Source organism: Salmo salar, chromosome 24 (genome assembly GCF_965601325.2).
Source record: "Salmo salar chromosome 24, fSalSal1, whole genome shotgun sequence".
In the NCBI taxonomy this organism is placed as follows: Eukaryota; Metazoa; Chordata; class Actinopteri; order Salmoniformes; family Salmonidae; genus Salmo; species Salmo salar.
In genome coordinates, this window is record NC_138314.1 from 49,886,527 (window position 1) to 49,907,952 (window position 21,426).

A 21,426-nucleotide genomic window follows, 5' to 3' on the forward strand; every position below is an offset into this window, starting at 1 on the left:
TTAGATATCCCTCTAGTGGTGTGGGCTATACTCGGCCTTGTCTCAGGATGGTAAGTTGGTGGTTGAAGATATCCATCTAGTGGTGTGGGGGCTGTGCTTTGGCAAAGTGGGTGGGGTTATATCCTGCCTGGTTGGCACTGCCCGGGGGTATCGTCGGACAGGGCCAGTGTCTCCTGTCTCAGCCTCCAGTATTTATGCTGCAGTAGTTTATGCGTCGGGGGGCTAGGGTCAGTCTGTTATATCTGGAGTATTTCTCCTGTCTTCTCCGGTGTCCTGTGTGAATTTAAGTATGCTCTCTCTAATTCTCTCTTTCTCTCGGAGGACCTGAGCCCTAGGACCATGCCTCAGGACTACCTGGTATGATGACTCCTTGCTGTCCCCAGTCCACCTGGCCGGGCTGCTGCTCCAGTTTCAACTGTTCTGCCTGCGGCTATGGAACCCTGACCTGTTCACCGGACGTGCTACCTGTCCCAGACCTGCTGTTTTCAACTCTCTAGAGACAGTAGGAGTGGTAGAGATACTCTCAATGATCGGCTATGAAAAGCCAACTGACATTTACTCTTGAGGTGCTGACCTGTTGCACCCGCTACAACCACTGTGATTATTATTATCTGACCCTGCTGGTCTTCTATGAACGTTTGAACATCTTGGCCATGTTCTGTTATAATCTCCACCCGGCACAGTCAGAAGAGGACTGGCCACCCCTCATAGCCTGGTTCCTCTCTAGGTTTCTTCCTAGGTTTTGGCCTTTCTAGGGAGTTTTTCCTAGCCACCCCTCATAGCCTGGTTCCTCTCTAGGTTTCTTCCTAGGTTTTGGCCTTTCTAGGGAGTTTTTCCAAGCCACCGTGCTTCTACACCTGCATTGCTTGCTGTTTGGGGGTTTTAGGCTGGGTTTCTGTACAGCACTTTGAGATATCAGCTGATGTAAGAAGGGCTTTATAAATACTTTGATTGAAGGAGAGGAGACAGGTTAAAGAAGGATTTTTAAGCCTTGAGACAATTGAGACATGGATTGTGTTTGTGTGACCATTCAGAGGGTGAATGGGCAAGACAAAAGATGTGTCTTTGAACGGGTTTTTCACACTTAACAGTTTCCCGTGTGTATCAAGAATGGTCCACCACCCAAAGGACATCCAGCCAACTGGACACAACTGTGGGGAAGCATTGGAGTCAACATGGGACCAGCATCCCTGTGGAAACGCTTTAGACACCTTGTAGAGTCCATTACCCCGACGAATCGAGGCTGTTCTGAGGGCAAAAGGGGATACAACTCAATAACATAGTCCATTAGGAACATCCCATGTAGTATTACTATCCTCTGATTCAAATGAAAAGGCTCTGATCATGTCACGTAGGGAGAAAAATCAGAAATCCTCTCATTCTGGGGTTGCTTCCTAAATGGCAGCAATTTTGACCAGGGACCAGAAGCCGGTGACTTAAAGAAAAAGACTGAATTGTGTTTCTGTTTCCAAAGAAGACCCCCCAAGACACATAGGATACAGTGTATTTATTTTATAGGTTACATGGCAGATGCAAAATAACATGATTGATATTGTTGTTTTAATAATGGCAGTCATCTTCAACATTAGCAGAAATGGTTTGTTCTCCAGCGTGACAGATGGCAATATTCACAGACTTTGAAGGGTTGGTTTAAACCTCTCCCTACCATAAACCTGGTTTAGTTACCAATACTACCCTCAAAAACAGACCATGAAGGGTTAGTTTAAACTTCTGCCTACCATAACCTGGTTTAGTTACTGACGCTTAACCTCAAAAACACAGCTAACCGAAAATACATGAAACTTAATATTTTTTTTTGTGTTTTTCTTTTTAGCTTGAATGTGAAAGTGAAATTCACAAAGATGTTCTACTGCTCAAAACATAAGAGTATTTCAATTCATGGCAACAAGTCTTATTCAAGATTAATATTAGATAGAAATATAACATTAATTTTACAATAAAAAATATTTTTTGCACAAAACATCAACAAAAAAAAAGAAATAAATAAAAGGCAAAAAGAAAGGGGGTGGAGATACCCCGCCCAGACCGAGGTAAAGAACGGGGTGGAGATACCCCGCCCAGACCGAGGTAAAGAACGGGGTGGAGATACCCCGCCCAGACCGAGGTAAAGAACGGGGTGGAGATACCCCGCCCAGACCGAGGTAAAGAACGGGGTGGAGATACCCCGCCCAGACCGAGGTAAAGAACGGGGTGGAGATACCCCGCCCAGACCGAGGTAAAGAACGGGGTGGAGATACCCCGCCCAGACCGAGGTAAAGAACGGGGTGAAGATACCCCGCCCAGACCGAGGTAAAGAACGGGGTGGAGATACCCCGCCCAGACCGAGGTAAAGAACGGGGTGGAGATACCCCGCCCAGACCGAGGTAAAGAACGGGGTGGAGATACCCCGCCCAGACCGAGGTAAAGAACGGGGTGGAGATACCCCGCCCAGACCGAGGTAAAGAACGGGGTGGAGATACCCCGCCCAGACCGAGGTAAAGAACGGGGTGGAGATACCCCGCCCAGACCGAGGTAAAGAACGGGGTGGAGATACCCCGCCCAGACCGAGGTAAAGAACGGGGTGGAGGTTAAAGTAAAGCAAAAAAATACAATTCAGCCTTCATCTTTTTCAGTACAGAATCACAATCACAAAGCTTCGGCAACAGAACCATAACTAATCTTAAAAGTACAACATACTCAGTGAGACTTATGAAAAACCTTCCCTTAACATAAAGAATATACTGCAATCACAACGGACTCCCAGCTAAACAAAGCTGCACAAAACATTTTGGAGTTCAAGCCCGTTAAGAAGAAAGGCACAAAGAACCAGACAGGTTTGCAACACGGACTGACTCAGACTCTGAAGCAGATCGATACAAGCTTACATCTTACTAGGTAGGTAAGGATAGGTAGGTAGAGGATAGGAAGGTAGAGGATAGGTAGGTAGAGGATAGGAAGGTAGAGGATAGGTAGGTAGAGGACAGGTAGGTAGAGGATAGGAAGGTAGAGGATAGGTAGGTAGAGGATAGGTAGGTAGAGGATAGGTAGGTAGAGGATAGGTAGGTAGAGGATAGGTAGGTAGAGGATAGGTAGGTAGAGGATAGGTAGGTAGAGGATAGGAAGGTAGAGGATAGGTAGGTAGAGGATAGGTAGGTAGAGGATAGGTAGGTAGAGGATAGGTAGGTAGAGGATAGGTAGGTAGAGGATAGGAAGGTAGAGGATAGGTAGGTAGAGGATAGGTAGGTAGAGGATAGGTAGGTAAGGATAGGTAGGTAGAGGATAGGTAGGTAGAGGATAGGTAGGTAGAGGATAGGTAGGTAGAGGATAGGTAGGTAGAGGATAGGTAGGTAGAGGATAGGTAGGTAGAGGATAGGAAGGTAGAGGATAGGTAGGTAGAGGATAGGAAGGTAGAGGATAGGTAGGTAGAGGATAGGTAGGTAGAGGATAGGTAGGTAGAGGATAGGTAGGTAGAGGATAGGTAGGTAGAGGATAGGTAGGTAGAGGATAGGTAGGTAAGGATAGGTAGGTAGAGGATAGGTAGGTAGAGGATAGGTAGGTAGAGGATAGGTAGGTAGAGGATAGGTAGGTAGAGGATAGGTAGGTAGAGGATAGGTAGGTAAGGATAGGTAGGTAGAGGATAGGTAGGTAGAGGATAGGAAGGTAGAGGATAGGTAGGTAGAGGATAGGTAGGTAGAGGATAGGTAGGTAGAGGATAGGTAGGTAGAGGATAGGTAGGTAGAGGATAGGTAGGTAGAGGATAGGTAGGTAAGGATAGGTAGGTAGAGGATAGGTAGGTAGAGGATAGGTAGGTAGAGGATAGGTAGGTAGAGGATAGGTAGGTAGAGGACAGGTAGGTAGAGGATAGGAAGGTAGAGGATAGGAAGGTAGAGGATAGGTAGGTAGAGGATAGGTAGGTAGAGGATAGGTAGGTAGAGGATAGGAAGGTAAGGATAGGTAGGTAGAGGATAGGAAGGTAAGGATAGGGTAGATCAATAGATACATTACTTGGCCAAAAGTATGTGGACACCTGCATGTCAAACATCTTATTCCAAAATCATGGTCATTAATATGGAGTTGGTCCCCCCCCCTTTGCTGCTATAACAGCCTCCACTCTTCTGGGAAGGCTTTCCACTAGATGTTGGAACATTGCTGTGGGGACTTGCTTCCATTCAGCCACAAGAGCATTAGTGAGGTCGGGCGCACTTATGTTGGGCGATTAGTCCTGGCTCACAGTCGGTGCTCCAATTCAACCCAAAGGTGTTCGATGGGGTTGAGGTCAGGGCTCTGTGCAGGCCGGTCAGGTTCGTTGGATCCCCGTCGGACTGACGGATGGTGAAGCGTAATTCATCACCCAAGAAAATGCATTTTCACTGCTCCAGATTCCAATGGCGGCGAGCTTTACACCACTCCAGCCGACGCTTGTTATTACACATGGTGATCTTAGGCTTGTGTGCGGCTGCTCGGCCATGGAAACCCGTTACATGAAGCTCCAGATGAACAGTTCTTGTACTGAAGTTGCTTCCAGAGGCAGTTTGGAACTCGGTAGTGAGTTTTGCAACCAGGGACAGATGATCTTTACGCGCTTCAGCACTCGCCGGTCCTGTTCTGTGAGCTGGTGTGGCCTACCACTTCGCGGCTGAGCCGTTGTTGCTCCGAGACGTTTCCACTTCACAATAACAGCACTTACAGTTGAGCTCTAGCAGGGTAGACATTTGACTAACTGACTTGTTGGAAAGGTGGCATCCTATGACGGTGTCACGTTGAAAGTCACTGAGCTCTTCAGTAAGGCCATTCAACTGCTAATGTTTGTCTATGGAGATTGCATGGCTGTGTGCTCCATTTTATACACCTGTCAGCAATGGGTGTGGCTGAAATAGCCGAATCCACTAATTTGAAAGGGTGTCCACATACTTTTGGATAGATAGATTGATAGATTAGCAGGGGGTGTGGCCAGTGGCTCTTACAGCTGTTGCCTTCTGTAGGTGGGTTAAGGGCCTGTAGGTGGGTTAAGGGTCTGTAGGTGCCTTCTGTAGGTGGGTTAAGGGTCTGTAGGTGGGTTAAGGGTCTGTAGGTGCCTTCTGTAGGTGGGTTAAGGGTCTGTAGGTGGGTTAAGGGCCTGTAGGTGGGTTAAGGGCCTGTAGGTGCCTTCTGTAGGTGGGTTAAGGGTCTGTAGGTGGGTTAAGGGTCTGTAGGTGGGTTAAGGGTCTGTAGGTGGGTTAAGGGCCTGTAGGTGCCTTCTGTAGGTGGGTTAAGGGTCTGTAGGTGGGTTAAGGGCCTGTAGGTGGGTTAAGGGCCTGTAGGTGGGTTAAGGGCCTGTAGGTGGGTTAAGGGCCTGTAGGTGCCTTCTGTAGGTGGGTTAAGGGTCTGTAGGTGGGTTAAGGGTCTGTAGGTGCCTTCTGTAGGTGGGTTAAGGGTCTGTAGGTGGGTTAAGGGCCTGTAGGTGCCTTCTGTAGGTGGGTTAAGGGCCTGTAGGTGGGTTAAGGGTCTGTAGGTGCCTTCTGTAGGTGGGTTAAGGGTCTGTAGGTGGGTTAAGGGTCTGTAGGTGGGTTAAGGGCCTGTAGGTGGGTTAAGGGCCTGTAGATGGGTTAAGGGTCTGTAGGTGGGTTAAGGGTCTGTAGGTGCCTTCTGTAGGTGGGTTAAGGGTCTGTAGGTGGGTTAAGGGCCTGTAGGTGGGTTAAGGGTCTGTAGATGGGTTAAGGGTCTGTAGGTGGGTTAAGGGCCTGTAGGTGCCTTCTGTAGGTGGGTTAAGGGTCTGTAGGTGGGTTAAGGGTCTGTAGATGGGTTAAGGGTCTGTAGGTGGGTTAAGGGCCTGTAGGTGCCTTCTGTAGGTGGGTTAAGGGTCTGTAGGTGGGTTAAGGGCCTGTAGGTGCCTTCTGTAGGTGGGTTAAGGGTCTGTAGGTGGGTTAAGGGCCTGTAGGTGGGTTAAGGGCCTGTAGGTGCCTTCTGTAGGTGGGTTAAGGGCCTGTAGGTGGGTTAAGGGTCTGTAGGTGCCTTCTGTAGGTGGGTTAAGGGCCTGTAGGTGCCTTCTGTAGGTGGGTTAAGGGTCTGTAGGTGGGTTAAGGGCCTGTAGGTGCCTTCTGTAGGTGGGTTAAGGGTCTGTAGGTGGGTTAAGGGCCTGTAGGTGGGTTAAGGGCCTGTAGGTGCCTCCTGTAGGTGGGTTAAGGGCCTGTAATGCTGTGCAGCAGACGTCTAGTCCTACGTGGCCCTAAAGGTGGCATGGCACTGTAATGTCATCCACCTCGCTGGCTCTCTCTCTGTGGAGATACTGAGCCAGTAGACACTATGTCCCATTATGGCATTGTAACGTTATATAGAAGGCATTTCAACGTCGTTGATGGCATTTTAACGTTATATAGAAGGCATCGTAACGTTATATAGAAAAAGCAAGTGCAATCAAAAGGGGGGTAGACCTACACTACACAGAGAATGTTCTCATTGAGCATCTCAACCAATGAGCTGGGAGCTCTAGACTTGGCATTAGACTTGGTGACTTAATGACTTGGTATGAAGTCTGATAGGTGTCGCATGAAACGCCACAGCCATTTACAGGAGCAGAGACGGGAAACACCACAGCCAGTTACAGGAGCAGAGATGGGAAACACCACAGCCAGGAGCAGAGATGGGGAACACCACAGCCAGTTACAGGAGCAGAGATGGGGAACACCACAGCCAGGAGCAGAGATGGGGAACACCACAGCCAGTTACAGGAGCAGAGATGGGGAACACCACAGCCATTTACAGGAGCAGAGATGGGAAACACCACAGCCAGGAGCAGAGATGGGAAACACCACAGCCAGTTACAGGAGCAGAGATGGGGAACACCACAGCCAGTTACAGGAGCAGAGATGGGAAACACCACAGCCAGTTACAGGAGCAGAGATGGGGAACACCACAGCCAGTTACAGGAGCAGAGACGGGAAACACCACAGCCATTTACAGGAGCAGAGATGGGGAACACCACAGCCAGTTACAGGAGCAGAGACGGGGAACACCACAGCCAGTTACAGGAGCAGAGATGGGAAACACCACAGCCAGTTACAGGAGCAGAGATGGGGAACACCACAGCCAGTTACAGGAGCAGAGACGGGGAACACCACAGCCAGTTACAGGAGCAGAGATGGGGAACACCACAGCCAGTTACAGGAGCAGAGACGGGAAACACCACAGCCATTTACAGGAGTAGAGATGGGAAACACCACAGACAGTTACAGGAGCAGAGATGGGGAACACCACAGACAGTTACAGGAGCAGAGATGGGGAACACCACAGCCATTTACAGGAGCAGAGATGGGAAACACCACAGCCAGTTACAGGAGCAGAGATGGGGAACACCACAGCCAGTTACAGGAGTAGAGATGGGAAACACCACAGCCAGTTACAGGAGCAGAGATGGGGAACACCACAGCCATTTACAGGAGCAGAGATGGGGAACACCACAGCCAGGAGCAGAGATGGGGAACACCACAGCCATTTACAGGAGCAGAGATGGGGAACACCACAGCCAGTTACAGGAGCAGAGATGGGAAACACCACAGCCATTTACAGGAGCAGAGATGGGAAACACCACAGACAGTTACAGGAGCAGAGACGGGAAACACCACAGACAGTTACAGGAGCAGAGATGGGGAACACCACAGCCAGCTACAGGAGCAGAGATATGTATAGATGTTTGGCCACTTTGTAAAGTAGTAGATACTATGGCCAGTGAAATGGCGGCAGAGAGAAAACCAGCAGACATGGAGAATGTTCTCTCTGAGCATCTGAAATACTGATCAAGGATCTCAAGCTACTTAACAACTAGCCAGCTTCCATTGAACTGGTTGCGTATGCAACTTAAATAAGGGTGATACAACGTCATGAAGAAACAGGGAAAGCTGAAGCCAAATAAGAATGAAGACACGATGATATGAACTGTTGAGCGGAAGTGAACCGTGACCCGCTGCGATGGAGAGAAGCCAGCGTGTAGATCTAGTAAGATGCAGACATCTTGTGTTATTGATAATGCCTCTGTTATCAATCCTTCGTATTTGTTTTTCTAGTTCAGGGGGGGGGGGGGGGGAGGGGGTGAAAAGGAGAGAGCAACAGACTCATTTATAATGCTGTCACACTCTGTCAGTGATCCAACGGGTGTTGAAGTCTTAAAGGGGAAGTTGCACACATATAAAACACCACACTAGAAAACATCCATTGAAACGGGTTCAGCATTATGTACATATTATGTCATCGGACTCATGCCTCCGTACTATGGTCTGTCGGTATAAACTGTTTTAAGCATGAAGGTACGTAATATATATCATTATAAACAGTATTTATAATATACATAGCCTATGGGTTATTATATATATTTTTTTGCTTTAAAGGGGGAATCTTATTTAAGATCAAGAAATTATAAGCAAGTTTATTACGTTTGGTAAAAAAAAAAAAAAAAAGGGGATGAGCACTGCGAGATATTTAAATTTGTGAAGGTGTGCTGCCACCTGATTGGCATCCACTGATCTGCATATAATTAGCATATTACTGCACACACACACCATGGGCCTTGATCTGACTAGTTGAAAGGAAAACGTCACACCTTAGTCCGTTGTTGACATAGCTGACAAGCAAAACATTTTGGGACTATGTCAACAATGGACTAATGAAACAAACACCAAAAATATAGTTAAAGAAAAACTCCCCCCAAAAAACTAATTTCAGTGTACGGGGGGGGGGGGGGGGGGGGGGTCAAAGGTCATGCGTATAAAGGAGCAGTGTGATGTAGAACACATCTAGTATATAGAATAACATCAGCTCTAGTCTATCTGCAACGTTCAACAACATGGCCCAGGTGGTTAGGAGGAGGAGCTGAAACAGGCCCCAGCCAACCAGCCGTTATCAATACGCACAGACAGAGCTTTTAACAGTCAAAAAGGGTACAGTCTTACTGTTACAAGGCCAAAGACCCAGAAAGAGAGAAGCGAGAAAGAGATTCACACCACAGAGGAGGAGAGGAGGCACTACACTTACTGTTGGATTTGTCCCTAACCCACCGGTCATCGTTTAACAGTAGCTGTATAAAACCCTGCTTCGACAGGTCAGGTTGATACTGTCCGGTCTGTCCGGTCTGTCTGCTCTTCCTCATTCACCCTTGGAGGAAGAGGAGGACCTACTGGTTCTATCTGGGAGGGAGGGAGGGAGACTCCTAACCAGTGTTACAAAAGTAAAGCGTTCCGTAATCAGATTACTTTTATGAGTAACAGAGTAAAGTAAAGCGTTACTATACAGACACAGGACAACAACCTGTCCTGGTACAGGAAGTACTACGTCAACAACCTGTCCTGGTACAGGAAGTACTACGTCAACAACCTGTCCTGGTACAGGAAGTACTAGGTCAACAACCTGTCCTGGTACAGGAAGTACTAGGTCAACAACCTGTCCTGTGTCTGTCCAGGTACAGGAAGTATTAGGTCAACAACCTGTCCTGTGTCTGTCCAGGAAGTATTAGGTCAACAACCTGTCCTGTGTCTGTCCAGGTACTGGGAGTATTAGGTCAACAACCTGTCCTGTGTCTGTCCAGGTACAGGAAGTATTAGGTCAACAACCTGTCCTGTGTCTGTCCAGGTACTGGGAGTATTAGGTCAACAACCTGTCCTGTGTCTGTCCAGGTACTGGGAGTATTAGGTCAACAACCTGTCCTGTGTCTGTCCAGGAAGTATTAGGTCAACAACCTGTCCTGTGTCTGTCCAGGTACTGGGAGTATTAGGTCAACAACCTGTCCTGTGTCTGTCCAGGTACTGGGAGTATTAGGTCAACAACCTGTCCTGTGTCTGTCCAGGTACTGGGAGTATTAGGTCAACAACCTGTCCTGTGTCTGTCCAGGTACTGGGAGTATTAGGTCAACAACCTGTCCTGTGTCTGTCCAGGTACAGGGAGTATTAGGTCAACAACCTGTCCTGTGTCTGTCCAGGTACTGGGAGTATTAGGTCATTGCATAAATAAGTTGATCTCATCAATGCGGGGTTTTTCTTGGTGGAGTGACATCACTATGAGTTCCCTGATCATCGCTCGGCTTCAGATAGTTAGAAAACAAAAAGAAGCTGTACAAACATTATAATGTAAAACTATAGACCAGAGCCCTATTCCCTATGTAGTGCACTACTATAGACCCAATGTAAAACTATAGACCAGAACCCTATTCCCTATGTAGTACACTACTATAGACCAGAACCCTATTCCCTATGTAGTACACTACTATAGACCAGCACCCTATTCCCTATGTAGTGCACTACTATAGACCCAATGTAAAACTATAGCCCAGAACCCTATTCCCTATGTAGTACACTACTATAGACCCAATGTAAAACTATAGCCCAGAACCCTATTCCCTATGTAGTGCACTACTATAGACCCAATGTAAAACTATAGCCCAGAACCCTATTCCCTATGTAGTACACTACTATAGACCCAATGTAAAACTATAGCCCAGAACCCTATTCCCTATGTAGTGCACTACTATAGACCCAATGTAAAACTATAGCCCAGAACCCTATTCCCTATGTAGTACACTACTATAGACCAGAGCCCTATTCCCTATATAGTGCACTACTATAGACCAGCACCCTATTCCCTATGTAGTACACTACTATAGACCCAATGTAAAACTATAGCCCAGAACCCTATTCCCTATGTAGTGCACTACTATAGACCCAATGTAAAACTATAGCCCAGAACCCTATTCCCTATGTAGTACACTACTATAGACCAGAGCCCTATTCCCTATATAGTGCACTACTATAGACCAGCACCCTATTCCCTATGTAGTACACTACTATAGACCCAATGTAAAACTATAGCCCAGAACCCTATTCCCTATGTAGTACACTACTATAGCACAGCACCCTATTCCCTATGTAGTACACTACTATAGACCAGCACCCTATTCCCTATGTAGTACACTACTATAGACCCAATGTAAAGCTATAGACCAGAACCCTATTCCCTATGTAGTACACTACTATAGACCAGAGCCCTATTCCCTATGTAGTACACTACTATAGACCAGAGCCCTATTCCCTATGTAGTGCACTACTATAGACCCAACGTAAAGCTATAGCCCAGAACCCTATTCCCTATGTAGTACACTACTATAGACCCAATGTAAAACTATAGACCAGAGCCCTATTCCCTATGTAGTGCACTACTATAGACCCAACGTAAAGCTATAGACCAGAGCCCTATTCCCTATGTAGTGCACTACTATAGACCAGAACCCTATTCCCTATGTAGTACACTACTATAGACCCAATGTAAAACTATAGACCAGAACCCTATTCCCTATGTAGTGCACTACTATAGCCCAGAACCCTATTCCCTATGTAGTACACTACTATAGACCCAATGTAAAACTATAGACCAGAACCCTATTCCCTATGTAGTGCACTACTATAGACCAGAACCCTATACCCTATGTAGTACACTACTATAGACCAGAACCCTATTCCCTATATAGTGCACTACTATAGACCAGAACCCTATACCCTATGTAGTGCACTACTATAGCCCAGAACCCTATTCCCTATGTAGTACACTACTATAGACCAGAACCCTATTCCCTATGTAGTACACTACTATAGACCCAATGTAAAACTATAGACCAGAACCCTATTCCCTATGTAGTGCACTACTATAGACCAGAACCCTATACCCTATGTAGTACACTACTATAGACCAGAACCCTATTCCCTATATAGTGCACTACTATAGACCAGAACCCTATACCCTATGTAGTGCACTACTATAGCCCAGAACCCTATTCCCTATGTAGTACACTACTATAGACCAGAACCCTATTCCCTATGTAGTGCACTACTATAGACCAGAACCCTATACCCTATGTAGTGCACTACTATAGACCAGATCCCTATACCCTATGTAGTGCACTACTATAGACCAGAGCCCTATTCCCTATATAGTGGTACTACTATAGACCAGAGCCCTATTCCCTATATAGTGCACTACTATAGACCAGAGCCCTATTCCCTATATAGTGCACTACTATAGACCAGAGCCCTATTCCCTATATAGTGGTACTACTATAGACCAGAGCCCTATTCCCTATATAGTGCACTACTATAGACCAGGGCCCTATTCCCTATATAGTGGTACTACTTTAGACCAGAGCCCTATTCCCTATATAGTGCACTACTATAGACCAGAGCCCTATTCCCTATATAGTGCACTACTATAGACCAGAGCCCTATTCCCTATATAGTGGTACTACTATAGACCAGGACCCTATTCCCTATATAGTGCACTACTATAGACCAGAGCCCTATTCCCTATATAGTGCACTACTATAGACCAGGGCCCTATTCCCTATATAGTGCACTACTATAGACCAGAGCCCTATTCCCTATATAGTGCACTACTATAAACCAGGGCCCTATTCCCTATATAGTGCACTACTATAGACCAGAGCCCTATTCCCTATATAGTGCACTACTTTAGCCCAGAGCCCTATTCCCTATATAGTGGTACTACTTTAGACCAGAGCCCTATTCCCTATATAGTGCACTACTATAGACCAGAGCCCTATTCCCTATATAGTGCACTACTATAGACCAGGGCCCTATTCCCTATGTAGTGCACTACTATAGACCAGAGCCCTATTCCCTATATAGTGCTTTCCAATAGTCCCCCATAGGCAGTGAGGAGTGGGTGGGGGGAGAGAAGAAAGATCAACAATAAGCCAACATGTGACCCTCCTCACCCCGTAGGGAGAGAGGGGAGGATAGAGGGAGAAAGGACAGATTGATTCCTGAAACCCGTTCCTGAGCATGGTGGTCTGACTGAGGAAGGGGGGGGAGTATACAGGCTGAAGACAGGAGGAACCAGAGCACACAACGAGGAGAGTCCAGATCTGTGGAAACAGAGAGAGAGAGCTGTTAGAGAGAGAAAGAGCTGTTAGAGAGAGGGAGAGGGGGAGCCGCTAGAGAGGGAGAGAGGGAGAGAGGGAGCTGTTAGAGAGGGAGCTGTTAGAGAGGGAGCTGTTAGAGAGGGAGCTGTTAGAGAGGGAGCCGTTAGAGAGGGAGCCGTTAGAGAGGGAGCCGTTAGAGAGGGAGCAGTTAGAGAGGGAGCAGTTAGAGAGGGAGCTGTTAGAGAGGGAGCTGTTAGAGAGGGAGCTGTTAGAGAGGGAGCCGCTAGAGAGGGAGAGAGGGAGCCGTTAGAGAGGGAGCTGTTAGAGAGGGAGCCGTTAGAGAGGGAGCCGTTAGAGAGGGAGCCGTTAGAGAGGGAGCCGTTAGAGAGGGAGCAGTTAGAGAGGGAGCAGTTAGAGAGGGAGCAGTTAGAGAGGGAGCTGTTAGAGAGGGAGCTGTTAGAGAGGGAGAGAGGGAGCCACTAGAGAGGGAGAGAGGGAGCCGTTAGAGAGGGAGAGAGGGAGCTGTTAGAGAGGGAGCTGTTAGAGAGGGAGCCGTTAGAGAGGGAGCCGTTAGAGAGGGAGCCGTTAGAGAGGGAGCCGTTAGAGAGGGAGCAGTTAGAGAGGGAGCTGTTAGAGAGGGAGCTGTTAGAGAGGGAGCTGTTAGAGAGGGAGAGAGGGAGCCACTAGAGAGGGAGCCGTTAGAGAGGGAGCCGTTAGAGAGGGAGCCGTTAGAGAGGGAGCCGTTAGAGAGGGAGCCGTTAGAGAGGGAGCAGTTAGAGAGGGAGCTGTTAGAGAGGGAGCTGTTAGAGAGGGAGCTGTTAGAGAGGGAGAGAGGGAGCCACTAGAGAGGGAGAGAGGGAGCTGTTAGAGAGGGAGAGAGGGAGCTGTTAGAGAGGGAGCTGTTAGAGAGGGAGCCGTTAGAGAGGGAGCCGTTAGAGAGGGAGCCGTTAGAGAGGGAGCCGTTAGAGAGGGAGCAGTTAGAGAGGGAGCTGTTAGAGAGGGAGCTGTTAGAGAGGGAGCTGTTAGAGAGGGAGAGAGGGAGCCACTAGAGAGGGAGCCGTTAGAGAGGGAGCCGTTAGAGAGGGAGCCGTTAGAGAGGGAGCCGTTAGAGAGGGAGCAGTTAGAGAGGGAGCTGTTAGAGAGGGAGCTGTTAGAGAGGGAGAGAGGGAGCCGTTAGAGAGGGAGCCGTTAGAGAGGGAGCCGTTAGAGAGGGAGCCGTTAGAGAGGGAGCCGTTAGAGAGGGAGCCGTTAGAGAGGGAGCCGTTAGAGAGGGAGCCGTTAGAGAGGGAGCTGTTAGAGAGGGAGCCGTTAGAGAGGGAGAGAGGGAGCCGTTAGAGAGGGAGAGAGGGAGCTGTTAGAGAGGGAGCCGTTAGAGAGGGAGCTGTTAGAGAGGGAGAGAGGGAGCTGTTAGAGAGGGAGCTGTTAGAGAGGGAGCTGTTAGAGAGGGAGCTGTTAGAGAGGGAGCTGTTAGAGAGGGAGCTGTTAGAGAGGGAGCTGTTAGAGAGGGAGCTGTTAGAGAGGGAGCCGCTAGAGAGGGAGAGAGGGAGCCGTTAGAGAGGGAGCCGTTAGAGAGGGAGCCGTTAGAGAGGGAGCCGTTAGAGAGGGAGCCGTTAGAGAGGGAGCCGTTAGAGAGGGAGCCGTTAGAGAGGGAGCCGTTAGAGAGGGAGCCGTTAGAGAGGGAGCCGTTAGAGAGGGAGCCGTTAGAGAGGGAGCCGTTAGAGAGGGAGCCGTTAGAGAGGGAGCCGTTAGAGAGGGAGCCGTTAGAGAGGGAGCCGTTAGAGAGGGAGCCGTTAGAGAGGGAGAGAGGGAGCTGTTAGAGAGGGAGCCGTTAGAGAGGGAGAGAGGGAGCTGTTAGAGAGGGAGCCGTTAGAGAGGGAGCCGTTAGAGAGGGAGAGAGGGAGCTGGGAGAGAGGGAGCTGTTAGAGAGGGAGCTGTTAGAGAGGGAGCTGTTAGAGAGGGAGCTGTTAGAGAGGGAGCTGTTAGAGAGGGAGCTGTTAGAGAGGGAGCTGTTAGAGAGGGAGCTGTTAGAGAGGGAGCCGCTAGAGAGGGAGAGAGGGAGCCGTTAGAGAGGGAGCTGTTAGAGAGGGAGCTGTTAGAGAGGGAGCTGTTAGAGAGGGAGCTGTTAGAGAGGGAGCTGTTAGAGAGGGAGCTGTTAGAGAGGGAGCTGTTAGAGAGGGAGCTGTTAGAGAGGGAGAGAGGGAGCAGTTAGAGAGGGAGCTGTTAGAGAGGGAGAGAGGGAGCCGCTAGAGAAGGAGAGAGGGAGCCGCTAGAGAGGGAGCCGTTAGAGAGGGAGAGAGGGAGCCGTTAGAGAGGGAGCCGTTAGAGAGGGAGAGGGAGCCGTTAGAGAGGGAGAGAGGGAGCCGTTAGAGAGGGAGCTGTTAGAGAGGGAGAGAGGGAGCCGCTAGAGAGGGAGAGAGGGAGCCGCTAGAGAGGGAGAGAGGGAGCCGCTAGAGAGGGAGCCGTTAGAGAGGGAGAGAGGGAGCCGTTAGAGAGGGAGAGAGGGGGAAAGGGAGCCGCTAGAGAGGGAGCCGCTAGAGGGAGAGAGGGAGCCGCTAGAGAGGGAGAGAGGGAGAGAGGGAGCCGCTAGAGAGGGAGAGAGGGAGAGAGGGAGCCGCTAGAGAGGGAGAGAGGGAGCCGCTAGAGAGGGAGCCGCTAGAGAGGGAGAGAGGGAGAGAGGGAGCAGCTAGAGAGGGAGAGAGGGAGCCGTTAGAGAGGGAGCCGTTAGAGAGGGAGCCGTTAGAGAGGGAGCCGTTAGAGAGGGAGCCGTTAGAGAGGGAGCCGTTAGAGAGGGAGAGAGGGAGAGAGGGAGAGAGGGAGCCGTTAGAGAGGGAGCTGTTAGAGAGGGAGCTGTTAGAGAGGGAGCTGTTAGAGAGGGAGCCGTTAGAGAGGGAGCCGTTAGAGAGGGAGCCGTTAGAGAGGGAGCCGTTAGAGAGGGAGCCGCTAGCTAGAGAGGGAGCTGTTAGAGAGGGAGCCGTTAGAGAGGGAGCCGTTAGAGAGGGAGCCGTTAGAGAGGGAGCCGTTAGAGAGGGAGCCGTTAGAGAGGGAGAGAGGGAGCTGTTAGAGAGGGAGCCGTTAGAGAGGGAGAGAGGGAGCTGTTAGAGAGGGAGCCGTTAGAGAGGGAGCCGTTAGAGAGGGAGAGAGGGAGCTGGGAGAGAGGGAGCTGTTAGAGAGGGAGCTGTTAGAGAGGGAGCTGTTAGAGAGGGAGCTGTTAGAGAGGGAGCTGTTAGAGAGGGAGCTGTTAGAGAGGGAGCTGTTAGAGAGGGAGCTGTTAGAGAGGGAGCCGCTAGAGAGGGAGAGAGGGAGCCGTTAGAGAGGGAGCTGTTAGAGAGGGAGCTGTTAGAGAGGGAGCTGTTAGAGAGGGAGCTGTTAGAGAGGGAGCTGTTAGAGAGGGAGCTGTTAGAGAGGGAGAGAGGGAGCAGTTAGAGAGGGAGCTGTTAGAGAGGGAGAGAGGGAGCCGCTAGAGAAGGAGAGAGGGAGCCGCTAGAGAGGGAGCCGTTAGAGAGGGAGAGAGGGAGCCGTTAGAGAGGGAGCCGTTAGAGAGGGAGAGGGAGCCGTTAGAGAGGGAGAGAGGGAGCCGTTAGAGAGGGAGCTGTTAGAGAGGGAGAGAGGGAGCCGCTAGAGAGGGAGAGAGGGAGCCGCTAGAGAGGGAGAGAGGGAGCCGCTAGAGAGGGAGCCGTTAGAGAGGGAGAGAGGGAGCCGTTAGAGAGGGAGAGAGGGGGAAAGGGAGCCGCTAGAGAGGGAGCCGCTAGAGGGAGAGAGGGAGCCGCTAGAGAGGGAGAGAGGGAGCCGCTAGAGAGGGAGAGAGGGAGAGAGGGAGCCGCTAGAGAGGGAGAGAGGGAGCCGCTAGAGAGGGAGCCGCTAGAGAGGGAGAGAGGGAGAGAGGGAGCAGCTAGAGAGGGAGAGAGGGAGCCGTTAGAGAGGGAGCCGTTAGAGAGGGAGCCGTTAGAGAGGGAGCCGTTAGAGAGGGAGCCGTTAGAGAGGGAGCCGTTAGAGAGGGAGAGAGGGAGAGAGGGAGAGAGGGAGCCGTTAGAGAGGGAGCTGTTAGAGAGGGAGCTGTTAGAGAGGGAGCTGTTAGAGAGGGAGCCGTTAGAGAGGGAGCCGTTAGAGAGGGAGCCGTTAGAGAGGGAGCCGTTAGAGAGGGAGCCGCTAGCTAGAGAGGGAGCTGTTAGAGAGGGAGCCGTTAGAGGGAGAGAGGGAGCCGCTAGAGAGGGAGAGAGGGAGCTGTTAGAGAGGGAGCTGTTAGAGAGGGAGAGAGGGAGCCGCTAGAGAGGGAGCTGTTAGAGAGGGAGAGAGGGAGCCACTACAGAGGGAGCCGTTAGAGAGGGAGCTGTTAGAGAGGGAGCTGTTAGAGAGGGAGCTGTTAGAGAGGGAGCTGTTAGAGAGGGAGAGAGGGAGCCGTTAGAGAGGGAGCCGTTAGAGAGGGAGAGGGAGCCGTTAGAGAGGGAGAGAGGGAGCCGTTAGAGAGGGAGCTGTTAGAGAGGGAGAGAGGGAGCCGCTAGAGAGGGAGAGAGGGAGCCGCTAGAGAGGGAGAGAGGGAGCCGCTAGAGAGGGAGCCGTTAGAGAGGGAGAGAGGGAGCCGTTAGAGAGGGAGAGAGGGGGAGAGGGAGCCGCTAGAGAGGGAGCCGCTAGAGGGAGAGAGGGAGCCGCTAGAGAGGGAGAGAGGGAGAGAGGGAGAGAGGGAGAGAGGGAGCCGCTAGAGAGGGAGAGAGGGAGAGAGGGAGAGAGGGAGCCGCTAGAGAGGGAGAGAGGGAGCCGCTAGAGAGGGAGAGAGGGAGCCGCTAGAGAGGGAGAGAGGGAGAGAGGGAGCAGCTAGAGAGGGAGAGAGGGAGAGAGGGAGCCGTTAGAGAGGGAGAGAGGGAGAGAGGGAGCCGTTAGAGAGGGAGCTGTTAGAGAGGGAGCTGTTAGAGAGGGAGCCGTTAGAGAGGGAGCCGTTAGAGGGAGAGAGGGAGCCGCTAGAGAGGGAGAGAGGGAGCTGTTAGAGAGGGAGCTGTTAGAGAGGGAGAGAGGGAGCCGCTAGAGAGGGAGCTGTTAGAGAGGGAGAGAGGGAGCCACTAGAGAGGGAGCCGTTAGAGAGGGAGCTGTTAGAGAGGGAGCTGTTAGAGAGGGAGCTGTTAGAGAGGGAGCTGTTAGAGAGGGAGCTGTTAGAGAGGGAGCTGTTAGAGAGGGAGCAGTTAGAGAGGGAGCTGTTAGAGAGGGAGCTGTTAGAGAGGGAGCTGTTAGAGAGGGAGAGAGGGAGCCGCTAGAGAGGGAGCCGCTAGCTAGAGAGGGAGCCGTTAGAGAGGGAGCCGTTAGAGAGGGAGCCGCTAGCTAGAGAGGGAGCCGTTAGAGAGGGAGCCGTTAGAGAGGCAGCCGCTAGAGAGGGAGCCGCTAGCTAGAGAGGGAGCCGTTAGAGAGGGAGCCGCTAGCTAGAGAGGGAGCCGTTAGAGAGGGAGCCGTTAGAGAGGCAGCCGTTAGAGAGGGAGCCGCTAGCTAGAGAGGGAGCCGTTAGAGAGGGAGCCGTTAGAGAGGGAGCCGTTAGAGGGAGAGAGGGAGCTGTTAGAGAGGGAGCCGTTAGAGAGGGAGCCGTTAGAGAGGGAGCCGTTAGAGAGGGAGCTGTTAGAGAGGGAGAGAGGGAGCCGCTAGAGAGGGAGAGAGGGAGCCGCTAGAGAGGGAGCTGTTAGAGAGGGAGCTGTTAGAGAGGGAGCCGCTAGCTAGAGAGGGAGCCGTTAGAGAGGGAGCCGTTAGAGAGGGAGCCGCTAGAGAGGGAGCCGCTAGAGAGGGAGCCGCTAGAGAGGGAGCCGCTAGCTAGAGAGGGAGCCGTTAGCTAGAGAGGGAGCCGTTAGCTAGAGAGGGAGCCGTTAGAGAGGGAGAGAGGGAGCTGTTAGAGAGGGAGCTGTTAGAGAGGGAGCCGTTAGAGAGGGAGCCGTTAGAGAGGGAGCCGTTAGAGAGGGAGCCGTTAGAGAGGGAGCCGTTAGAGAGGGAGCCGTTAGAGAGGGAGCCGTTAGAGAGGGAGCCGTTAGAGAGGGAGCCGTTAGAGAGGGAGCCGTTAGAGAGGGAGAGAGGGAGCTGTTAGAGAGGGAGCTGTTAGAGAGGGAGCTGTTAGAGAGGGAGCTGTTAGAGAGGGAGCTGTTAGAGAGGGAGCTGTTAGAGAGGGAGCTGTTAGAGAGGGAGCTGTTAGAGAGGGAGCCGTTAGAGAGGGAGCCGTTAGAGAGGGAGCCGTTAGAGAGGGAGCCGTTAGAGAGGGAGCCGTTAGAGAGGGAGCCGTTAGAGAGGGAGCTGTTAGAGAGGGAGCTGTTAGAGAGGGAGCTGTTAGAGAGGGAGCTGTTAGAGAGGGAGCTGTTAGAGAGGGAGCTATCCAGAGCACCTTCAACAAAGGCAGTCCAAAATGACCCCCTATTATTCACCATACTGGGGAAGAAGCTGTTTGTACCTGGTTCTATAGGTTAGGACCTGCAGACTGTGTTGAAGCGTGCAGTCTCTTCAAAGATCAGCTCCTTCAGGGTCTCTTTGGGTAGATCATCCAGCTCCATGTCGAACTTGAAAGGAGCCTCGGCTACAGGCTAACAGACAGAGAGAGAGAGAGAGAGGAGGTTAGAGTCTACACCAGGGTCAGGGTTTATTATCTCTGTAGGGTGGTAGTACTGCTCCAGGTAAAGGTGAGTCAGGGTTTATTATCTCTGTAGGGTGGTCGTACTGCTCCAGGTAAAGGTGAGTCAGGGTTTATTATCTCTGTAGGGTGGTAGTACTGCTCCAGGTAAAGGTGAGTCAGGGTTTATTATCTCTGTAGGGTGGTCGTACTGCTCCAGGTAAAGGTGAGTCAGGGTTTATTATCTCTGTAGGGTGGTCGTACTGCTCCAGGTAAAGGTGAGTCAGGGTTTATTATCTCTGTAGGGTGGTAGTACTGCTCCAGGTAAAGGTGAGTCAGGGTTTATTATCTCTGTAGGGTGGTAGTACTGCTCCAGGTAAAGGTGAGTCAGGGTTTATTATCTCTGTAGGGTGGTAGTACTGCTCCAGGTAAAGGTGAGTCAGGGTTTATTATCTCTGTAGGGTGGTAGTACTGCTCCAGGTAAAGGTGAGTCAGGGTTTATTATCTCTGTAGGGTGGTCGTACTGCTCCAGGTAAAGGTGAGTCAGGGTTTATTATCTCTGTAGGGTGGTAGTACTGCTCCAGGTAAAGGTGAGTCAGGGTTTATTATCTCTGTAGGGTGGTAGTACTGCTCCAGGTAAAGGTGAGTCAGGGTTTATTATCTCTGTAGGGTGGTAGTACTGCTCCAGGTAAAGGTGAGTCAGGGTTTATTATCTCTGTAGGGTGGTAGTACTGCTCCAGGTAAAGGTGAGTCAGGGTTTATTATCTCTGTAGGGTGGTAGTACTGCTCCAGGTAAAGGTGAGTCAGGGTTTATTATCTCTGTAGGGTGGTAGTACTGCTCCAGGTAAAGGTGAGTCAGGGTTTATTATCTCTGTAGGGTGGTAGTACTGCTCCAGGTAAAGGTGAGTCAGGGTTTATTATCTCTGTAGGGTGGTAGTACTGCTCCAGGTAAAGGTGAGTCAGGGTTTATTATCTCTGTAGGGTGGTCGTACTGCTCCAGGTAAAGGTGAGTCAGGGTTTATTATCTCTGTAGGGTGGTAGTACTGCTCCAGGTAAAGGTGAGTCAGGGTTTATTATCTCTGTAGGGTGGTAGTACTGCTCCAGGTAAAGGTGAGTCAGGGTTTATTATCTCTGTAGGGTGGTAGTACTGCTCCAGGTAAAGGTGAGTCAGGGTTTATTATCTCTGTAGGGTGGTAGTACTGCTCCAGGTAAAGGTGAGTCAGGGTTTATTATCTCTGTAGGGTGGTAGTACTGCTCCAGGTAAAGGTGAGTCAGGGTTTATTATCTCTGTAGGGTGGTAGTACTGCTCCAGGTAAAGGTGAGTCAGGGTTTATTATCTCTGTAGGGTGGTAGTACTGCTCCAGGTAAAGGTGAGTCAGGCTTTATTATCTCTGTAGGGTGGTAGTACTGCTCCAGGTAAAGGTGAGTCAGGGTTTATTATCTCTGTAGGGTGGTAGTACTGCTCCAGGTAAAGGTGAGTCAGGGTTTATTATCTCTGTAGGGTGGTAGTACTGCTCCAGGTAAAGGTGAGTCAGGGTTTATTATCTCTGTAGGGTGGTAGTACTGCTCCAGGTAAAGGTGAGTCAGGGTTTATTATCTCTGTAGGGTGGTCGTACTGCTCCAGGTAAAGGTGAGTCAGGGTTTATTATCTCTGTAGGGTGGTAGTACTGCTCCAGGTAAAGGTGAGTCAGGGTTTATTATCTCTGTAGGGTGGTAGTACTGCTCCAGGTAAAGGTGAGTCAGGGTTTATTATCTCTGTAGGGTGGTAGTACTGCTCCAGGTAAAGGTGAGTCAGGGTTTATTATCTCTGTAGGGTGGTAGTACTGCTCCAGGTAAAGGTGAGTCAGGGTTTATTATCTCTGTCGGGTGGTAGTACTAGTAGTTACTGACATTTAATCCTAGTAAAAATCCCCTGTCTTAGGTGAGTTAGGATCACCACTTTATTTTAAGAATGTGAAATGTCAGAATA

The 21,426-nt window shown here is 50.4% G+C and overlaps 1 protein-coding gene across 1 annotated transcript in view; it reads right to left on the bottom strand.

The window, feature by feature from the left end:
• Positions 1-1,492: 1,492 nt before the first annotated feature.
• LOC123730405 (mitogen-activated protein kinase 1) overlaps positions 1,493-21,426 on the bottom strand; it is an 88,281-nt gene continuing 68,347 nt past the window's right edge. The window contains exons 7-8 of the mRNA XM_082968758.1: positions 19,302-19,431; positions 1,493-12,895 (exon numbers count right to left, since the gene is read on the bottom strand). Coding sequence (XP_082824884.1) covers positions 19,315-19,431 — 117 coding nt within the window. The 3' untranslated portion in view covers positions 1,493-12,895; positions 19,302-19,314. The remainder of the gene's footprint in view (positions 12,896-19,301; positions 19,432-21,426) is intronic.